The sequence below is a fragment of the Microtus pennsylvanicus genome, chromosome 4 (assembly GCF_037038515.1).
Source record: "Microtus pennsylvanicus isolate mMicPen1 chromosome 4, mMicPen1.hap1, whole genome shotgun sequence".
In the NCBI taxonomy this organism is placed as follows: domain Eukaryota; kingdom Metazoa; phylum Chordata; class Mammalia; order Rodentia; family Cricetidae; genus Microtus; species Microtus pennsylvanicus.
The window spans coordinates 116,607,210-116,629,838 of NC_134582.1; the positions used below are offsets into that span (position 1 = coordinate 116,607,210).

A 22,629-nucleotide genomic window follows, 5' to 3' on the forward strand; every position below is an offset into this window, starting at 1 on the left:
CACAGACATCAACAAGTGACCGACCTTTCTGGCAGTCACACAAGGGGAGGCAAAGGTGGAGAAATACCTTCCCCCAACAACTTTTACCAGTCTATTTCCTTTTTCTTCTTCCAAATGAAACCATGTCTTGCCAGACCACAAGAAATAAGTCTCTCAGCTAACACACAGGATCATTTTTACACCAGCTGCCTTAAAAATCGCATGAAAAGTCTTAACGAGCAGAACTACAAGCACAGCAAATTCCCTCTACTACTGCTATCAAGGTCAGTAGCCACAGCACTTTTTTGTTTCTGTCATATCAATTCTATAACACTGGGGGTGTCATATCCTGGAGGGAATGGAAATGGGGTTTGCACACAAGCACTTTAAGCTTCTTAGGTTTGTTCCATCCACAGAAACTGCACTTTGAGGTTTTACCTTTAACATGTTTGTTACTAGCCTTTTACCTTGAGTAGGGATATTGCTTGCATTCGCTTTGAGCAGTTTCTAAAGCCTAGCAAATAATCAAGGTTGCCCTTTAAGCAATGAGAGCTGACACTGGGAATCCATCCATGCTGGAATGCCAATGTAGCTCCATTTTCTTTTTCTTAAAATCTGTACAATCTATCTCAAGTACCGAAATTCTCCAAAGCCACACATGATGTGATAGTGGCAGGAAGTATACATTGTACTTTGCAAGTATAAGTAATGCATATTTTACCACCATCTCTAAAAACACCAGACTTCTACAATCATATTCTCTGAGTCAGGCTACCACAATACTTTCTAATTATCTCAAATCTTGTATTAATTTAAACCATAATCAATAACAATAATTAACTCATCAAGTCAAAAATCATGTTTAAACCAGAAATGCCTATTTTTTTAATTACAGCATTTCAAAGACACCAATGTATTATTGATCTCCATCTATAGATGAAATAACTACTAAGTTATATTAGATATGTTTATAGAAAAGTTACATGTGCCTTCAATATTCACAAAATCTATGAGTAATTATACAAAGAAGCAAGTTGTAGAGAATGCAGGTGTCAAGTGTGTACTCTTCTGGCAAATTCCAGAGTGAGAGAAAAGCCTCTTTCAAATGTGGGTATTAACTTTTAAAACTAGACAATCTATACTATTTAAATTGTACGTACTTGGAGGCTGAGGAAGGTAAGCTCCAATTAATTTTGACCTCTTCTTTTCATATCCCTTTTGTGTGATGTCACCTGTAAGAGAAGGGAAAAAAAGAAAACATTCAGGATAATTTCAATGGATACAGTTGGTCATTTAATGGAGTATGATAAAAATATTCCGACACTTGTAAGTACCTTTGTTTGCTTTATAATAAGAGACTTATAAAGGAACCATTGTGTATCATTTACTTTAACTTATTCCTTTAGCCCCCAAAAAGAAAATCATAGACATTCGTGTTATATGAAAACTCGTTTGCTCAACAAATGCTCATTTCCGGCCCCTTCATCCCAAGAGTCCAAAATTATGTCTCTGTGATTTTATTCACGTCTGCAGGCACAGGAAACCTGCTCAATCTCAGGGGCTCTTATTAACTTAATCAACAATGGACTGGACAACTGTCTGGGCCAGAAAGTTGGCATCACCATTACAAACAGGCATTGCCTTTCATTAATGAAGGTTTTTTGTTTTTGTTTTTCCCCTAATCAGGCACATCAGTCACAAGGACTTGAAACTGCTAAGATGATGAAGGAGGAGGAGGAGGAGGAGGAGGAGGAAGAGGAGGAGGAGGAGGAGGAGGAGGAGGAGGAGGAGGAGGAGGAGGAGGAGGAGGAGGAGGAAGAACAACAAGAAGAACAAGAACAACAAGAAGAAGAAGAACAAGAACAAGAAGAACAAGAACAAGAACAAGAATAAATAAATAAATAAATAAGATAAATCCAAGCAAAAGAAGATGGGACCCAAGGAGATTTAGAAGACATTCATTGTTTAAATAAGAATTCAAATGATAAAGCCAAAGATTTATACACAGAAGTCAAAGAAAGTCAGACCTTTCCCGAAGGGTTAGGTCACTAAGGATAAAGGCAAAATAACACATTAATATGTAATAGTCTTTCCTAACTGTAAGCTCCAAAATATAATGCCATTTTTGTCCTTCATTTTTAAAAAGAAAAAACACATATGTGCACACATGTAGATATGTGTACAAGTATACAAGCTCACACACACGTGTGCACATACACACACAAACACACTCACGCATATGAACCACAAGCTTTGTACTTAAATTGGGGGGATTATAAAGCTAATTTTGCCCTTTAATTTTTTGAAGATATTTTAGATTTTTATTCCTTGCATTCTGACATACTCTTCAAAGAGAAAAAAGATTTGTGCTTCTATGAAAACAAAGCAAACCAACCTATAATTATTATTATACCTGATCAAGTTGGTAAATTAGCTTATTCTAGTGATATGTGATTATTATGGTCATGTGACCCTACAGATCTGAAAGCTAATTCTATTACTCGAAGCTGTTCTACACATCTCTGCTTAGGTTAAAAAATAATGTACGACCAGTATTTAAATGTGAACCATAAGATAGTAGAGAAATAAGGAGTACACATTCCCTTATCAACTAGCAAGCATATTTTATGCTAAATGTATCTTATTACACCACTATGAATGAAAGGGTTCCACAAAGACTAAGCCAGCATCATATACAGCTATACTTTACAACCCTCAACCATCAGCTATATATCAATCACTGAGGCTGCTGCATTACTCTTATAACTGCATGCCCCCTGCAAATCTCAGCTCCTCACTACCACAACCACTATAGGCATGTTGGCATAGTCTAGAATATTCTTTTGAATGGCCAGGAAAATAAGGGAATAGGGTAATGTATTACAGGCTGGCTGTGAAATTTGCCCTCTTTCTATAATTGTCTGTACCTGTAGCACAACAAGATGGAGAAAAACGTCTGGCTTTGAAGAAATAAAATAGTTTGTAAACAAAATAAAATCTTCAGAGTCTAGTTCTATGATGTTTAAAGCCAGAGTCTAGGACCAGTAATAAGAGAGGCCTGATTTACTGGTCCACTTCAACATTCCTGACAGTAAAAAGGAAGGGGGTGGAACACCCATTCTGGCTAACCTAAACATCTCATCCCACTCACAGAAAAGGTAGAGCTTTCGGTCCTAGAAAGCAAAACAGAAACAACCTCCCAACCCATACGCATAGCTTCTTGAGAAATCCCCCAAACAGCAGATCAAGAGTGCTGCAGACGCAGTTGCTTTACTGCCTGGCTCCTTATAGGATATGGTAACCTTGACTAACAAGTAAGAGCTTTTATGAACGGTAATCATGCTTTAAACACAACATTACAACTGCAGAAGCTAGTTTTCATATTCATCGTAATGCTGCATAATCTGTCTTGTCTCTGACCGAAACAAAACCTAAACCATCGCCTGCTAAATTAAAGGGAATAAGGCAGGCCTATAGGAAAATGAAAAGGAATGAGGAGAATGTGTAAGGCTGCATGTGGATAGCTGTAATAAAGAGGACATCATTTGGGCCTTAGACAGATACTATCTCTGCACTTTCCCAGCTACTGCCCATGTCCAGACTGAGTAGATGCTTTGATAATCCTACTATCAAATTTTAGTCCAGGTAAACCCAGAATCATTTCACATGTTGATTATACACAAAATTTAGCTCAAGCTTCATTAATTTCTCAACTGAACACTTAAAAGTCAGAAGGGACTCTTATTTTTTTTTTTACTATAGATCAACTTCAAAGGAAATGAACTTTAAGTTCTCTCTTACTTCAGAGTTGGTGTTATTTTTGGAAAGTTCTGGTTGCTTTAAGGCTATCAAGATCTAAGAATATTATTTTCTCCCAGCTCTGAATTCTCTCCTATACTCAAAGATAAACCAAACAAAACCAAAAACAACTGAGCATCCCCACAGAGGATACTGAAGACTTCCAGATGACCACCACCTCCAGAACCTGGGAGAGTGCAGGAAGACACTACAGAATGATATCTACCTGTCACTCAGAGTAGCCACACAAGGGTCAGCAAGCAGTCATGTGGGCCAATGGAAGCTCTCTGGTCTGTGCTTTTAAAAGTCTTCAGTGGCTGACAGTCTGTGCCATTATCAATAAACTATCACTTGCAAAGCTACATTTATATATATCACGTGGTTCTTTACAGAAAGTTCTGAAGAACTCTGTCCCGAATGTCCTGGCAATCCCTTTTATTCTTAACAACAACTGATTTTAGAGGGTGAAACCAAGGCACAATTATTATTTATGATTCTTGATTCAGACTATAGATTTGGAGACAAATGTATCCTTAACTCCAACAATTTTTTTTTCTATTACAACCACATCTAGTACTGCTCCCTCTACTCTGGCCAAAACTGGGGTAGATATTGTACCGAGAAAAGACACTGGCATTCCTGACTTTGCTAGTGCATTCTTTCCTGACTGAACATCTTCTGACCCAGGTTTTAAATGGTTCTAAATGGAGAATCACCCAGCAAACAATTTCCTGTTAGACTCCTCCCAATCCCTACCCAAGGAAGATAGCACTTCCAGGTTTTGGGTGACCACAGCATAGATGATGACTACCCAATTTCCATAGGATCTTGAATGTACTTGTCTGTGATGCATTCATGTAACACATATTTACATAAGGCATATTCTGCAAACCATAGTGTTGAGCTTTTGTGAAAGAGCCCATGTCTTAGAGAATTCAGTCCTGACCCCACTATTTTCCCATTCTAGGACTATGAGTTGATCAATTAATTCACACAGTAAGACAAAGTGAGAAACATCAAAGTCTATCTCTGACAAAGATGTAATTGGTGGCAACAGCAGCATAAACAATCAGCATAGACGCAGGGATGATTAACTGTTGGGTGACTGTGGGGCAGAGGGTAAAGGGCAGAAGGGAAAAGTCATATTAACTATGTTATTAAAATATGCCACACAACAGGTCAACTGGTAGTGCTCAAAAAATGTGCTACCATCTGTAGCACTGAGACTAGACTCATTTGTGGACCCAAAGCATCAGGGCTAAAAATACCATTGCTATTTTCTAAATTCTGAACTATTTGCGCATCTGGTAGACAGAGATCCAGCAGATTATAACCAACTCTCCCTGAAAATTTATAACAAACTTTCCAATCAAACTTTTTATGTCATGTAGCTTTTTGAAAGCAATGATTTTTGTACTAATGAAGATACAGATAGTTACAGATTATTATCTGAACAGAACGGATGATACATTATAGTAGATGACAGGTAGATGATTGTTGATACATAAAAGTAGGTAAAAATGGATTATTAATCAATAACAAAAATAGGAAAGATAGTATGAAGAAATTGATTGATGGGCAAATGACAGAGACAGACAGAGAGCAGGCAGTAGATTTTGCAAACATCTCCCTTCCATACACCTCCATGGCTTCAGTTCGAGGCTTAACCACTGTTGATGCTCTAGTGTCACCACGGAAGCACAAGGCTCTCAGCAAGCAAATATGGTTTCCCATTTTACATCAGTTCAGGCTAAACAGCCAATTGGCTGCCCCATTTCTCTGCTTTCTACAGTGGATCTGTACTATACATACAGTCTTCAGGATAAAGCCACATAAACTCAAGGAGGAAAAGTTACGAGACCAAGGAAGCTTCTAAGCAAAACTTCATTTTCTCTCTTTTATTAACAGATATACCACCCCATGGTTTACAGCAGGTTAGCTAACATTCCTTTAACTTGTAAACTAAAGCCAATACCAACCATTAAAGACTATTTTGAAAGTCAACTCCAATCAATAGAAGCTTCTTAGGCAATGAAGAATTTTGCTGATTCTAAATGTGTATCCTTCACAAAGTGGTTCCTCACATTGAGCCTTAAACCATATAATTACTTGTTTATCAGAAAATTCCAAATAGCACACTTTCTATCTTTTATACCCAAGATATTCATAAATACAGATAAGAAACTTTGAAAAAAGTCAGTGTAGAAATTTTAATCTCAGCAATAATAAATTAAAAGTGATTTCTTGAAACAACCATCAATTTCAAGAAAAATGCTCCTTATTCTTAAATTCTCCAACACTTCAGATTCAAGGAGTATATTATTCTTCCTTTTAAAGAAAGAAAAGCAATTCAGTTGGCTTGGTGGTGCAGGCTTAGAATTCTAGCTACTCTGAGAGCTGAGTTAGGAGTATAACAAGTTCAAAGTCAGCCTGAGTTACAAACAGTAAAGACCCTATGTGATGAAGTGTTTGCCTACATATCCAAGTACTAAATTCAATCCCCAGTACTACAAAAATACAATGGAAAGATTAATAAACAAATCATAAATTTACAGAGAAAAATAGAAGTAAAATCCACATGAGGTCAAACAACTCTCTGAGAAAATAAACAATTTTTCTTTTCTCTCCCCACAAGAAGATTTCTCTTATTTTGCAGACTAGTGTTTCAGAGAAGATATTTCAAGTCAGAAAAGTAACACTGGCCCAGCAAATGCAAAAGTTACAGTGACAAAAAAAAAAAAAAAAAAAAAAAAAAAAAAAAAACAGTCACTGTGGCCACAAAGCAAGTTTGCAAACTTTGACCTCAAGGAATTCATGCAGAGCCAACCTAATTGCTGCCCAGCTCTAGACATGAAATCTTGGAGAGCCCCTTGGTTCTCGAGGATAAAATGTGTAGCACTAAGCTACTTTCAGGGCAAGGATTAGTTCTGAGTAAACAGACAAGTTTAACAGTGATCATTTCCATTCTTGGTGTTGAGAGTTTATTTTATTATTTAATGCTGGAACGAATGCTTTGTATAACAAAGGCATTATTTCCATGTTTGGAATTTTATGGTTGTCAGAGGTCTTCCTAAGGCTCCTCTCTTAAGTCAACTACTTTATATAACTTTGGGTAGCTCAAAGGCTCCAGTTCTCTTATAGAAAGTGTTTTAGCTCTGTTATAAGCTTTTCTCAAGAAAGAAATTATCACTCCCAACTTTTACAAGCACTCTTCACCTGGCAGCAGAAGCAGGCAGATGTAGGAACTCTTCTTACCCAAAGCAACCTGCACTCAACCTAGAATACTTGGTGGACCACCACGTGTCTTTTTGTTCTCACTGATAAGACAGAGGTAATGCCTGTCAACTTCCTATTGGTGATTGAAATTGCATGTACAAAGTCTCAAAGTACGGGCCAAGGGGAATGGCTCAAAGGTTGAAGTATTTGCCATACAAGCATGAGGGCCTGAGTTTGGATCTGCAGAAGTCACAAACACCCAGCTACAATGACACCCATTTATAATCTTAGTACTGCCATGGTACGATAAGACACAGAAACGGAATCTGCAGAAGCTCACAGACTAGCTAGCCTGGTATGAGTAGCAGTAAACAAGATAGAACCTGTCTTAAACAAAGCAGAAGCCCGGGACCAATCCACACTCGCCTGCCTTGGTGCATGTGTACTTGCACTTACACACACAAACAGGGACATACACACAGAGACACGATACACACAATTCTTTTTAAATTTTCAACAAATACTTCAGTTAACTATGACATATTCAAACTTATGACCTATCTTACAATAGAATAGGAAGATGTGTGTCATGTACAAGCAATTGCTAAGCATAAATGAAACTACATGACTATATTGGTGACAGAAACAATAGAGGACAAAGAAAAGCTAGCTGAATATGAGGAGTTCTGAAGAAAGTTAAAATCCTGTTTTTCTTTGGTGCTACTGCCATCTATCTCTAGGTGATGCTCCTTGCTTGCCTTGTCCAGAAGCCTGTCCTCTTTACACAATTAGCACTCACAGACATCCCAACTCACACAGACAGATCTCTTTCAGGAATTGAAATGTGAACACTGTTTACCTTGCTTACAGATTTAGCACCTGCAGGCGTCCCCCATGCATCTCTACTCATCAGCCAGAGAGATCAGTTTCAAGAACAGGAAAGTAAACCTGGGGCCTATCCAAGCATCTCACTGCTGTGAAAAGGATCCCTTCCTCAGAGGGTCACAAGCTCCATTTGAGCCTACCCCTCAAAAATACTTTCTTGGGTATTAGTCATATCAAATCATAATTTACTACATCTTCCCTTTACTAATACTAGTCTATTTATCACAGAATTCTCATACTCACACCATACTCCCAATGAAAACTCAGAAACTTATCTTTCTTAAAGACATTTTAAGATAAGGAAACAGAGGACATTAACACCTGTGCTAAAATGAAAAAAAAAATACCAAAGCTCACTCAAATATGCAGAGGGAATGACAGACATTCTCAGGCATTACAAATGAACAGGACGTGAAATTTCTGTGTGTATATAAGTGAACTACTATAAGGCTCTCCCCAACACTTAGCTAATGACATAAACAGAAAAAAAATGTGTTACTGTATACGTTAGCCTGTCAGGTCTCAAACCATTTACATGTTTACTAACTCTTTATGCTTATTCTTTTGTAGGTCTTCTACATTTCTCTTTGACAGGTCTAAAACTCCAGTTACAAGACGTACTTTAGGAAAGCAGACTGTACTCCATTGTCAACAAAAGAACAAATACCTGTAGCCGGGCAATGGTGGCGCATGCCTTTAATCCCAGCATTAGGGAGGCAGAGGCAGGCGGATCTCTGTGAGTTCGAGACCAGCCTGGTCTACAGAGCTAGTTCCAGGACAGGCTCCAAAGCCACAGAGAAACCCTGTCTCGAAAAAAAAAAAAAAAAAAAAGAACAAGTACTCGTGAAAAGGAAAAATCTGTAGAAGTACAGTTACTGGGTGGAAGACTTGAAGACAAACTTCTATATGACTGAGAAGTAACTCCACACAAATCCCTAAAGATCTTAAGGGTAAGAATTCCAATAAAGCCATTGGGGTGGTGAGGTTACCAAATAGTCAGCTGAATTTGTAGTAATTTACACAGTTGCTGTACCAATAGTACTGATGCTTAAGGTTCCTTAAAAAGTTAGAACAAGAGGAGGTCTTTCATTCATTTTTTTCTTTTACTTATTGTGTGTGTGTGTATTGTATGAACATGTGTGTATGAGTGTTTGTGTGTGCATATGTGTGCACGCATGCAAACATGTGGAGGCCAAGGTTAACACTGGTGTCTTCATCAATAGTTTTTGACATTATACACATACAGTTCTCAGACTCAGTTAGTCTAACTAAGCAGCATGCTCTGAGAATCCCATCATTACCTCCTTAGCCCTAGAATTACAGGCAAGCTGCCATGCTCATACAGCAAGCCTTTATCCACTGACTATCTCCCAATCCCTGACAAGAGGGGCTCTAAACAAGGTCCATGAGACATCCAGTGACCATTTGGCTTGTCAGTCCAGAAGTATTTTAAGTGATAACTTTATGAAAAACTACTTAAGTAGTCCAACATCTCATGAGATGAGATGTTAAGAAGAGGAAATGACTGCATCTTACCATATCCACAATTGACAGATACACAAAAGGTATCTGGTGCTTTAACCCGGCCTTTCTCTAAGAAATTTTGTTCTCATGCTTATTTTACATAAAAATAGCCAAATGCCATAGAAATAGTCCTGAGCTTATTGATTCATTTAACAAACATCCATAGTTATACTATGGGCCTGTCAATCAGTAGAAGACAGAAAAGGGTACAGACACTTCACATGCTAAAAGATTGTCATACTTTGTTTCAAAACCTTTTTATGGGTAAAAATAAAATAGAGTGATGCTAAGTTAAAGACTCCAGTGATTCCTAAGCAAACAGTTCATAAAGAGTAGATATACAAAATGCCTTTTTGCATAAGCTCTCCCATGTATAGGTTTTTAAATATGGAATGTACCCTTTTTCTTGATAATTGTGTGTTTTTAAAATAATGGTTTAATCTTGAAAATATTTACAGTTATGGAGCTTGGGGACATTTTTGGAGGGGTGGTTAATAACATACCAGAAGATGCATCTAACAAGCTGACATGATGGCAGGAAGTCTGTACAACTGTGACTTTATGAAACCAGAGAGCTACAGGAAATCCTTCAGCACACACACACATACTGAGGCATCCTAATGCAAAATATATATAAGTCATAGCAAAGACCATTTTTACCCTTGTTAGAATGTCAAAACTGCACAACATATACAATATCTTCAGAGTGGCTTCTTTCATCTCTGTACTTGTTAGAAAGTTCATTCCTTCTTAGAGTTAGAGTATTGTGCTATATGGATGTAGCAGTTACTTTATCCATTCATTCATGTTGGTTTGTTTGGGGCTTTTCTGAATAACATTCCTACAAATTTTTATATTAAAGTTTTTGTGAATATGCCTGAAAATTAGTTGGGTAAATGTCCATCTGAGGTTCAAGTGCTATATCTTATAATAAGAAACTTAATTTTGTCAAATTACAGTATGAAAAGTAACAAGTTAGTGTTTAAGAAGCCAAGCAAATGTGATCTTAAACTAGTGGTGAAGGTACCATTGGTGTAATGAAAAGGGCACTTAGCTTCCATGGTCTTCCTCCCCAGAATCCAGGATATAAGTCTGATCATAAGTAAAAAACAAGAAGAATTCGATTGAGTTAGTTAATCTCTGGATGGATTCATAATAAAAATTATTAATTGGATATGAAGAAAGGTAAGAGGTAGAGCATAGTTGGAAGCAGGTAATTGAAAATGGGTCCTGGGGGCTACATTTTAGACTGGTCTCTTCATGTTCTACCATTTCTTTGATTCATACCCACCATGATGAGAATTGTTCTGCCCCACTGTGTATAATTAAGTGATACTTCTGAAAATGGACACCAAAACAAACCCATCTCCCTTGTGGCATTCATGCCAGGTATTTAACTTTGGGGAAAACAAAAAACAAACAAACAAAAAAAAAACCCTGAGTTCCTCTCTTTCCTTCTCCTGCATTCACCTGAGGACCAGCACAGTACAGGATGGGGATGTGGCCTCAACAGGTATGTTTCACTAAGGTTTATCCCCTGAAAATCATGACACCTTCCCTAGGGTCTAGCAGCATCCACCATCCACAAGGATCCAGAAAGTTCAAGTCTTACAAGTGGCTGTGATCCAAAGTACAGTAGCTTGTGACTTCTGGGTCTACTCACCAATGGCTATTGCCAATCAGGTCCACAATGCAAATTTACTCTTAAATTTGACACAGAAGATCCAATATGATGAAATATCTCAGAAGAGAAAATCACATAGTATTCATGAGCACATGCTTACACTCTTCTGTGCCACAGGGCTGAGTGAAACATTAAGCTAGGTCTTAGCCCAGGAGGCACCTGACTGCTTCCTTCTATATGTATCCAGCCTCTTATACAAAAAGTACCCTCAAACCTTAACTAGTTTGGGCATACCAGTCAGCCCTGTGGAATTCAAAAGCACCTCTTTCATGAAAGCTTATATCAGTAGTATTTTTTCCTGTTTCATACCCAGGGCATCTTCTGCTCTTCCACTGACTTACATGACCAGGAAGGCAGAAACATGAAGCTAAGCTATGGCTCCTAGGCAAGGGAAGCTGTGACTACCTATCGCATTCAAAGTACTATCCTAGGAACAGAATCTGAAGGAAATGAGCTAAATATAATTCTTGTACCACATTCATCAAACAAGCTTCCTGCCAGCTATAGCATCATATCCATATACAATTAGAAATACAAGCAGTTATGGCACTGTGACTTCAGGGCTGTTTCTGGACATCTCCAGGATTTGTGCTCTCTCAAGAACTTTTAAAATCTTCACATATTCACCAAAAAAATCCTTTCCTCTTTAAAAAATAAAAAGAAATACATACACATTAGTACATATGCATTTGTTTTAGTGCACAGAATCAAACACTAAAGTGTAGAGCTCTTACCAAGCCTCCACATTCTGTTCTACCAACAAAACGCTGAAATGTATCTCCCAATAAGAAAAAACCATCAGCTCACATAAGTCAGGGACACAGAAAAGTTTTTGTTCACTTAGATTGAACAAATTTTAAATGAGATGCTAATGGAAGTGTCCTAAGCTGCTAATGTTCATGAAGTTACTCAAATAACTACAAAGAAATGGCTCAGCAGGTAAGGTCACTTGCTGCCAAGTTTTGTGATTTGAATTATATTTCCAGGGCCCACATTTTAAGAAGGAATTGACTTCAAATTACCCTCTGACTTCAACACATGCACTGTGTATACACACATTAAATAAATGTTAAATATTATTATTAAAAGAAACTTAATGCTTAGAATAATAAAACAAACTCAGAGACTGATTCTATTGACCTGACTCAAACAAATACTGCAGGCTTGACAGAGCCTAGATCCATGCAAAAGAAGTGGCTAATTTGAAGTATCTGAGACCATCAATACCACAGAACAGCCAAAAACAGTCACTACCACTTCCTTCCTTAACACTTCTCACAGCTCTCCAGAATTGTGGCTACTGATCAATGATAGCAGCAGCTCAAGCAATTTTATATTACAACAGTACAGTCTTTTATGCCATTAACTCCTAATATGGACATTTAAAACTTAGCATTTCTTTCCTCCCACCCTGCCATTCCCAAAAAAGAAGCAGAACAAATTTATTTTCTTTCCTATATGGCCGATGCCAATGACAACTGGTGCTGACCCATGTGCACTTGATGCATGAATCAATGCCTCAGTTTCCTCAAAATGCTTTCTGACCATAAATATGAGGCTTGAGTTTAAATGACAAACCAACATTTTATGTCCTTCTTTCTTTCTTTTCTTGCAGTGTTGCTAGGGTTCACACCCATAGCTTTGTCTAAGCTGGGCAAGCATTCAGCCACTGAGCTTTATCCTCAACCCAAGCTCATATTTTAAAAGTGGCATCTTCCATTCATTCCATCACAGGCATTGCCATTGTAGGGTCACTGTACGAAGACCTGGAACCTAGTCTCCAGTGTTTTTCTGGGTGTATTGCCTTGCTCCTCTTAACCTGACTTTCCATGGTCTCATATTCTTTCTACTCATCACACAACCAGTCAACTTACCCATCACAACCAGGAAGGTCTGGTTTCTCTCAGTACCTTCTCCCCAATGAGAACCATCCGTGCTAGGTATTCTCACTCATTCCCTTCCTTCCCTCAGTCATCCTGTGTCATTGCTTCTGAGAATATACACTGTCTATGACAGAGTCCACATTTCCCCAAAGCCCATAAACCACCTCTGACCACACAATCTTCACTGCCACTGCAGTCCAGCCCCACCTGAGGGTTGTCAAAACACCATCTCTCAGTAGCCACAACTGCAGTCTTAGCAACCTCTACCTACTTAGTACCTGCATTTCCTCTTGTTTCCGATTCTGGTGCCTTTATTTTTTTTTCTTCTCAGGATTAATGGCCCTAAGCTTCCATTTTCTAATAACTAATAGGATAACCCAGCAGCATTTACCTAACAGGAACTATTTAACATAGCATCTGGCATGTAATAATCACTCAATTAATGAGCAATATTACTGTGTTGCTACTATTTGTATGTACGCATTTTGATTTTCTATGAGCCTTTAAGCTCTTACAGAAGAGGCCACTTCCAGGAGCTAGCTGAGGGCCAGGTACAGGGGCTTATCCTTCATCTACTTAGTGGGCAGACAAATAAGCCACTGACAGTGACATGTGGTGCATAATGAGATCACACTTGAAATTAATTCCATTTGCTTTAGGCAATAGTCAAAAGGAAATGTCTCAGATGCTTGTTCCGTGGTGGTGTCGATTTCCAGGTGTTCAGGAAGAGCCATTTACATACACCCTACATACTTTGCAGTCATTTAGAAAGGCCAAGATAGGCAAAATACACAGGTGTTTGGGATTCAGTAACTCATGAGATTGCACAAGTTTATTCTGCAAGCACCTTCTTGGAAAAGGGAAAAGCAATGGAGATGGTGAGCTGGAAGAAGATAGACTATTAAATGAAGACATAAGATTTGCATTACATATCCCTCAAAACTGCCATCCAATTTTAACAATCATGCTCAGATTCAATTGTCCCACACTCAAGGTCAAATGCTGTATGGCTATAGTCTCAATAGGACAGATAATAGGGAGCACTGTGCCTGCGATGTTGTTCTTTGTTGGCCTGGGAATGCTTTCTGTAGAATAAATAAGTTCTCTGCCTTATACCTCTCCTTCCAGAAAACTGGATACCCAACCTTCTATAAGAAAGAGTCACTGTGAAAATTCAAGTATAACAAAGTACAACTCATAGTGTTTCCTGGAAAAACATGCATGCTGGTTTATCATAAAACCAGGAGTGAAAGAATGAGTGCGTAGTTGGCTCAGTAACTTTTCTAGTAGTACTCACAGATTATACCTTACCTAATAGGAATCAAGAGGAAACTGGAGTTTGTGCAAACACCGAGCATTTTCCACAAGCCAGGCATTTCCACACACACTAATAGCATTTTAGTTAAATAATGAAACTTTTTTCTTACAGGGGAGACAAATGATAATTATGAAATTAATATCTGAGTCCTAAATCAACAACAAACACATGAAGCTGTCAAAAATTGTTGAGGTGCTTCCATGAACTTCTTACACTGCCGGACTTCTAATATGCAATAGGGGTTAAGTATCTACTCACAGTGTATATTATGGGCAAGAGCTGGCCCTGCAGGTGCAAGCCAAATGCAGCTTGCTTCATACTTGTTGTATGACTCAGTGACTCCATGCATTCAAGTCTGCAGGTGTGATCTCATTCCAAACTCAGAAATCTAGGCTATGAAGTGATGTTACCTACCACTTCTTTGGGTGGAGGAAGGACAACTGAACAGAAACATTCAGAATGGAAGACCCAGGCCCACCCGATTCTCCATGAACCCTGTGGCAGCTCTAGAGAAGGACCGTCCATTGAGCCTCTCTCAACAGCCTGAGTTCCCCAGCCCTCTATCACCTTTTCCTCCTAACCTCATAGCCTGATATTCTGAAGAGATGCCTTGGCCATGTTACTCTCATAAATGGGTGTGGCAGTTTGGATGTAGTTGGCCCCCATAAGCTCAAAGAGAGTGGCACTATTGGGAAGTGTGGCTTTGTTGGAGTGGGTATGGCCATGTTAGAGGAAGTGTATCCCTGTGGATGGCAGGCTTTGGGGGTTCCTATGCTTAAGATACTGCCCATTTCCTGTTGCTTGCAAGATATACGGACTCTCAGCTACTACTCTGGCACCACGTCTGCCTGCACGCCTCCATACTCCCATAATGATGATAATGGATTGACCCTCTGAAACTGCAAGCAAGTCACCCCATTAAATGTTTTTCTTATGTGCTGCTGTGGTCATGGTGTCTCTTCATAGCAATAGAAACCCAAACTAAGACAATGGGTCATAGTTAACAGGAATGCAGTCAGTCAAGATTGTCTATATGCAAAAGTAGGCTTCCAATGATTGGAATAGCATTGACATTGACTTTGCACTAACTGGATACAATCATAGTAATAAGAGCTGTGGGGAATTCTGAGATGATTAAGTATTATGGGCTCTCAAACCCAGGGTTCCTGACAGAATGCTTATATCAAAGTCTCTTCCTGGAGGAAGGAACTATGCATGGTGGTGAGGATGGAGAGAGACATAGACATTGTAAGGAGGACCCAATATGCCTCTTGGTGGCAATTAACTGTCATCAGATGTCACTAAGTTGATGAGCAAAAGACTTGCATTATCTCTGCCCCATCAGTAATCTAAGTAATACAATTTAAGAATATACTGAGATGTAAAACAAAGACCAATTAGAGTAAGGATAAAGGCTATTCAATAGAAAGTATAAATGACAATTAAATATAGTACTTGATACCTGAGGGAATAGCCTATAAATTCACAATTTTACTTCAGGCTTAGAAATCAACTAAAGGCAAATAAAACTGAGACAAATTCACTTCCCACAAGTTTATGGCCCTGTCATGTTTTTGTGGGAATCTTTAAAACATTAACAATAGCAAATCTTACTGAACCCTTATCTTGGTTCTAGCTGCTATACAACAGAACCTTCATTCAACAAATGCATAAATCACAGGAATTTCAATGTTATAGACGATTATTTAAAGAAAAAATGGGTTTTATGGCATAAAAAATGAAATCAGACTTGTATCTTAACCTGCTCATTGTGTCCTAGAGTCTCATAAGGGTTAGTATGGTTTTATATTCTAAAGATCACTAATTTCATTAAATTTTTTCCTTTGACATACTATGCGTCCTAAACTGCAGGTGCTCATCCCACATAGGGATAAACAAAGCCATTCCTCTCTCTCTCTGATTATTCCACTAGTTCACAGAACCTGTGTTCTGTCATGTTATTGCGTCAAGGAAGCTTGGAAATATACTGCAGTAAAATTACCATGGAGTGAAAACTAAGTGATGCTTGGCATTTTAAACAGTAGAACTGCTTAATCAAAAATAAAGTAGATTTAAAAAAAAAAAAAACCTCTTGTATTTTAGCACAGACAAGAAAATAAAATTTCCAGGGAAAAAGTACATGTACACTAAAGATTATACAAGGCTGATTAACTGGGGGAGAGTTAGTAATGATGCAAATCCCAAAGCCAAATTATCTAGGGCTATATCTATCACTTAGTGTCACTCATTGCCCACTTCTGTGTCTGACCTAACAGCTTGTGACTATTAGGTAAAATGTTTTGGAATATATTAACTTTCAGTAACACAAAGGCAAAGAATATGAGATAGCATCTCATTTCCCCAATTTGAGGTAGCCCACCTACCTCAAGTTCTGCCCAATGTATCTGGAAAGTTCCTTAATTTAATATCTTCTTTTGTTCTATAACAAGAACATGAAGTTGGTAATGATCATTAGAATCTAAAATGAGCCAATGACCATATTCAGATCATCCATACTGCACAGAATTGTGGGAGATGGTCTTCAGTCACATGGCAAAGGGCAGGCCACTATTCTTTAAATATGCTTTATCAAAAATCTACTATTTTCTCCTCAACATTAACTTTTAGCATAGTTAAGTCTAATTGCCTTCTGGACATATTTTCATATAAACTTGATAGAGTCAAGATGTTTAAGAGCACTTAAAACCTTCTTACTATCTTTAGAGTATCCATGTGTACACATACACACACACACAATTACTGAAATCTAGTATTGGAGGAGGTAATAGACCCAATAGACAACCCACAGAAGTTAGTCCTATATTAACCTCCAGGGGGGAGTAAAGATCAACAGATGACAGTGCTCTATCAAAAGAAAAACCATTTTTCTAAATGTTTACAATAACGTAGTGCCACATTGGTCATATAGAAGTTCAAGGCCTACAGAGTATTCCCATATATGTGAGTGTGTGGAAGTGAGGTTCCACTTGCTAACATTTAACTGTATCCTCACTAGCTATTAAACTACTTTCAAATGCATCTGGCTACCAGATTTAACAAGAGTTCTTGTGAGAAAGACAGTATTAGATTCCGTGTAAAGTAGCCAGCCAAAATGTATTATTACTATGTTGTCCTACAAAGCTTGTTAAACACAGAAAAAGAACAAAACAGCATGACATCTACTTTAGGAAACTTCTTTCAGGTTCTTAATTTGCCTATCTCATGGATATTTACCATTATGGATCCTTTTGAAAAGCAGACTTGGAAAAAGATTTACTGGATTGTAAATCGTACCCAGCTTCCTACCAGACAAGTTGTTTTCTGCAAAGCATTAGACCTACTCAAGTCTGTCACTATTCTAAATCTCCTTGCAGGGGCTGAAAATAGAAACGGAGGTGCTGACACACAACTGCTTCAATCTTGGATCAGAAGTTAGGAGTTCCTATTGCTTTTGTGGCAGACCCAGATTTGATTCCCAGCACCCACATGGTGACTCATCACTATCCATAATTCTAGTTTCCAGGGGTTCCAGTGCAATCTTCTGACCTCCAAAGGTACTAGGCATGAGCATGGATGCAAGTAAAATACTCACACATACATAAGATGTCTGAAATAAATTTTAGATGTAAAAAAGATTTAATCAATTATGTAATGTTCACTAGAAATCAAACCCAGAACCTAAAGCTTGCAAGAAAAGTCATCTACCCACTAAGCTATATCTGCAGCCTTAGTGTTCTCAAACTGTAAAAACAAATTAAACCCACCTTTAACCTCTGTGTTGCAATAAAATAAGGCAAGCATCTTCTGTTATTTTTATAATTGACCCCCTACAGGTATTCCCTATCTTGGTGACTTGACAGTGAGTGTCCAATACAGTAATCCTAGCTTTAGACAAGGTGGTCAAAGAGCAATCCCTATGGTGTAGGACACATTGGCATAACCCAAATATCTAAAATGTAGAACAAATACACTTAATGAGCTTTTTCACATTTTCTATATGTAAAAGTTTGCCTTCTTCAAGTACCTGGGATTGAAAGTTTAAAAATGCAACCCACAAATAAATACCTGTGCTTTCTTTTGTTTTTCTGCTTTGTTCTGGTGTCACTGTCATCTTATTAATTCAAACTGAATTTGAAAGTTAAAAAGATTGTAAAAATCAATTTCTAAGTATAAAATGAATATTTATACTGTTTTATATTGATTAATTCTTTGTAAGCCTGCAAATTCCCTTTGTTTTTTTCTATGGACATGGTCTTGCTCTGAAACCCTGGCTGGCCTAAAACTTTTTATATAGCCCAGGCTGGCCTCAAATTCAAGGTAATCCTTCTGGCATAGCATTTATAAAATTCTAGGGTGATAGATAGGAGCCACTGTACCCATTTTTGAGTTTTCATAAAACTAAGAAGACAGAGGAAAACATTCAACATTTATACATCCTTACACACACACACCACAACAGCACCTTGTGTTCCGACAGACGCGGGTCAACTGCTGACAAGACACACTGCTAAAAGTATCGACATCTAAAAATCCTAGTCTAGGTCTCAGAAGCACAGGTATCCGAGTCTTTATGTAAACTGGCTGACTGTCCTCCAAAAACAATGTACCTTAGTATCTGGTTAGACACTAATATTAGAAACTATGGTTAGATTTTTCATCAAAGAAAAACACTGAGGAACTAATGACAGGAAAACAGGTACTGGACAAATAACAGCATACAAGAAAAATAAAATTTGTAAATTGAAAGTTCAGAATATACTAGCAACTAACCTGAAGATCTCTTTGAATGCCACCCTCACATTCAAATAGGGGTTCTGGGAAGACTATTTTTGTTCTCTGTTTGCTCTTTGGAGATACTAGTCTCTATTTCATGACTCTGAGTTCAGAAGGGACAGGCCCCTGTGCACAGGTTTAACCAACTGTTCTAATAAAGAAGCGAAATTAACATCCCTTTAGCCTTGAATCCTATAAATTATTCTGTTCCCACATCTTGACAGTAAAAATGGTTAAACTTAATCACGGGGGAGGGGGCGGACCAGAAAACACATAAATGGCCACCATCACCAAGATTCACTATAGTGCAATTTATAGTACTCCTTCTGTGAAGTAAATAAAAACAAAGTACTAATTCATGATTCTGACTGGTAGATGCATTTTCAGGATAGTTTATAAAACTATTTAAATAAAATGACTTAGCTAAGAATGTAAGAAAAATGAAATCTTGTGCAAAAAAAATGCATTTATAAAGCATTGAGAGTTAACAGAGTTTTCCACCCAGCTACCTCCAGACCTTATAGCTAAGCAAGCAATGTAGAAGGACCACCACATCACCACGGCCACCGCCACCTCCACCGCCACCACCTGCAGAAAGTACTGTAAAAGTGTCCATGCTTAACGATACACAAAGTCAGGTGTGGGCTGTAGAGAAACTGCGACATGTCCTAACAATCAGAAAACAGAACTAATGAGGCAGTGTCACCTAATAATGTTTACACCATACTTAAAGCATGTGTTACAAGAATATTAGAACAGCACAGTGGTCAGGTGGTTCTATAGGTCTTATTTGCTCTTAGTGGTCCCTATTAGGTCCCTGCCACAGAAGCCTGTTGACACTCATAAGTTACATTATTTCCTTGAGTTCTATTGCACTTAAATATCCTAGTCAGAAAGAAGACTGTTTACAGAAACCCATGGATACAATACAATGCCATTTCATGTCAGGACAGTTCTGATCTTCTGATCAGTCTTTACAGTAGCCCTACATAGTAGCGTCTGTTAACATGTACCAGGGTCCTGAAATTCAGAGGCTTCAGACCATTCATGAAGTCCACCATGTACCCATCCAAGTATCCTCCAGGCAGTGCCTCACTTCCTAGGACCTTTGAAAACAGGATAATTCCCTTCTGCTTTATTTCTGTGACTCCCTAATCCCACCCTTATTCTATTGCTAGCCTTTTCCTTTTGTGCTCCTGCAGGGCTGAGATTCTTGACTAGCATCCAGTAGTCTGGACCCAGGTTGGGAGAGCTCTCATACACTCCCATTTGGTATCCGTTATCCTGCTAGTTCTGATAATAGGGAATCTACACTTTCAATTTTTATTTTGTAGCTTGTGTGAAACTTTTTTCTTCCAACTATGAAAATGGTTGAATCTAAGTTAAATTCAGAGAGAAAAAGAAAAAAGAAGTAGGAATCTAAGTGCCTGAAATGACCTCATTTCTGTAGCAAGAGAAGTAGCAAAACACAAAAGGGTTTTAAGTTCATCTTTTCATAAAACAAAAAAAAGATGCTGTTTGATTGTTATTTGTTTGTTTTGTTTTCCCTATATTAGGGTCTCAAGAGTTCCCACCAAACAGAGAAGCAAATACTAACTTCCAAGAAAATCAGTTGATATATTTTATGATTAACCAGATCATCACTATTAAACAAGAACTATCCCAAAAGATACAAGTTGATCATATTAGCAGGCTCACAAATTAAAAGGCGCATAGAAAAAAAAAACATTTAATGAAAGGGAATGTTTCATTTCTGATTTCTGAATGAAAAAAAAAAGTTATTTCTGGCAAAGCAATAAACATTAATTAGGTAACCATGCAAAATGCCTCAGGAAGTTTTAACAAATAATATAATGTAATTAGTTACTTAAAGTGTGATTAATCTAGCTTAGTTGTAATCGTAATTTGTCCATAATCAAAACTGTCACAAAATCTTTTAGAATTTTAATGCCAAAATAACCATAAAAGGATAAAAGAATAGGAAATATAAAATGTTTGGCAACATTTTTGCCTGGCATTTTTAATACATGGTTATTATTTTCTCAGCAGAATCCTATCCTTCTCCTAGATACTTCAAAAGTGATTTTTCAAACACACGCTGATTTCTGGTATAAGAAAGTAGCTTTAAAAGGTGTCTAAGGCATTTAAACATAAACACTTAGCCCTGAAGTAATTCGACAAGCCTCCTCCCAGGAATAAGCCTGCAATGGTTTCACAATGAAATCTCACTGCCTTCACACACTTTGGTAAACATTCATCACTAGTTAAAAACTAAACACAGAATGATTTTCACTTTACTCTATAAAAAAATGGTGCCAAAGTAGACTGCTCAGTTTAGGGACAGGGCAGGCATTTCAGACCACCTAACCAAGTAGAGTGACTTCCGTTTCCAAGCTCTCAAACAAACAGAGAAGTCATTCTGAAAATTCTGGTAAGACTGGAGATCTAGTTCCTGCTCTGCTCTCTGGCCTCCCTGTCACAGGAACGGCAGTGTATAGAATTAGATGATTATAGAGTTCAGTAACAACATAAAAACTAAAACCCATTCTATTTTTCTAATAATGGCAAATATGTGCATAAAATCACATGATTAAGATGGAAAAACAGAAGTTTGTATGTGGGATAATGTAATTGATATTCATCCATAAAGGCATGTGCTGGGTGACATTAACTTGTAAGCACATTTTATATTTTAAATTTAGTGAATTCAAGTAAACAAATTTAAACTTGCTAGTAACTATTAATTAAATGAATGTTATACACTACCAATGGTTATAAATCCCAGAAAGATTTAATATAAATAATGAAGTTTTAAGACTTTGCATAAATGCAATGTGCAAGTTTATTCATGAATGTTTAAATTTCAGCATTTTCAAATATTTAAATCCAAATGACCTTTTATAAAAATGTATTTATTTTGCATCCCAGTCACAGTTTCCCCACCTTCCTCTCTTCCCAGTCACTCCCCTTAATCCCCTAATATAACCCTCCTCTATTTCTGTTAGGAAAGGGCAGGGCTCCCATGAGTATCAACAAAACATGGCATATCAAGTTGCAGTAAGACTAAGCACCTCCCCGTGTATTAAGGCTGAGCAAGATGACCCAAATGACCTAAATTTACAACTAGAATAAGTAAATATCCACATACAGTTTTCAAAATCACAACCAAGTTTCTAAGGGTAGAATGGTGTTTAATTATCAACAGACCAACCCAGTCAGTGTACCAATGAAGATGGACTAGAGACCAACCACTCTCTATGTAAGAACTTGTTGAACATGAGAACATACAAATTTTCAGACACCCCTGTGCTGTCTAAGTCAAGATGGCTCTATAAGGATCTGAAGCAATTATTGCTATGGCAGGAGCAAGTGGAGCCAAAGACTGGCTCATCTGCTTAAAATAATAAAATCTGGTTAGCAATTTATCCCTGGCACCATAAGGAAAGCTGAGAGTTCTAGTTTCATATCTGCCTCAGCTAGCCTTGTTCTCAGAATAGTAAGTACTGCTGTAGCTGGCACTGTGACAATGGAAGTCACCTGACCTGTAAAGTAAGAAGCCAAGAGAAAAG

At 37.8% G+C, this 22,629-nt stretch overlaps 1 protein-coding gene across 6 annotated transcripts in view; it reads right to left on the reverse strand.

Moving 5' to 3' along the window:
- Positions 1 to 22,629, reverse strand: part of Dip2c (disco interacting protein 2 homolog C) — a 346,024-nt gene that overhangs the window by 151,997 nt on the left and 171,398 nt on the right. For all 6 annotated transcript variants that reach the window (XM_075970250.1, XM_075970255.1, XM_075970254.1 and 3 more), the window contains exon 2: positions 1,140 to 1,211. In XM_075970250.1, the coding sequence (XP_075826365.1) occupies positions 1,140 to 1,211 (72 nt within the window). The remainder of the gene's footprint in view (positions 1 to 1,139; positions 1,212 to 22,629) is intronic.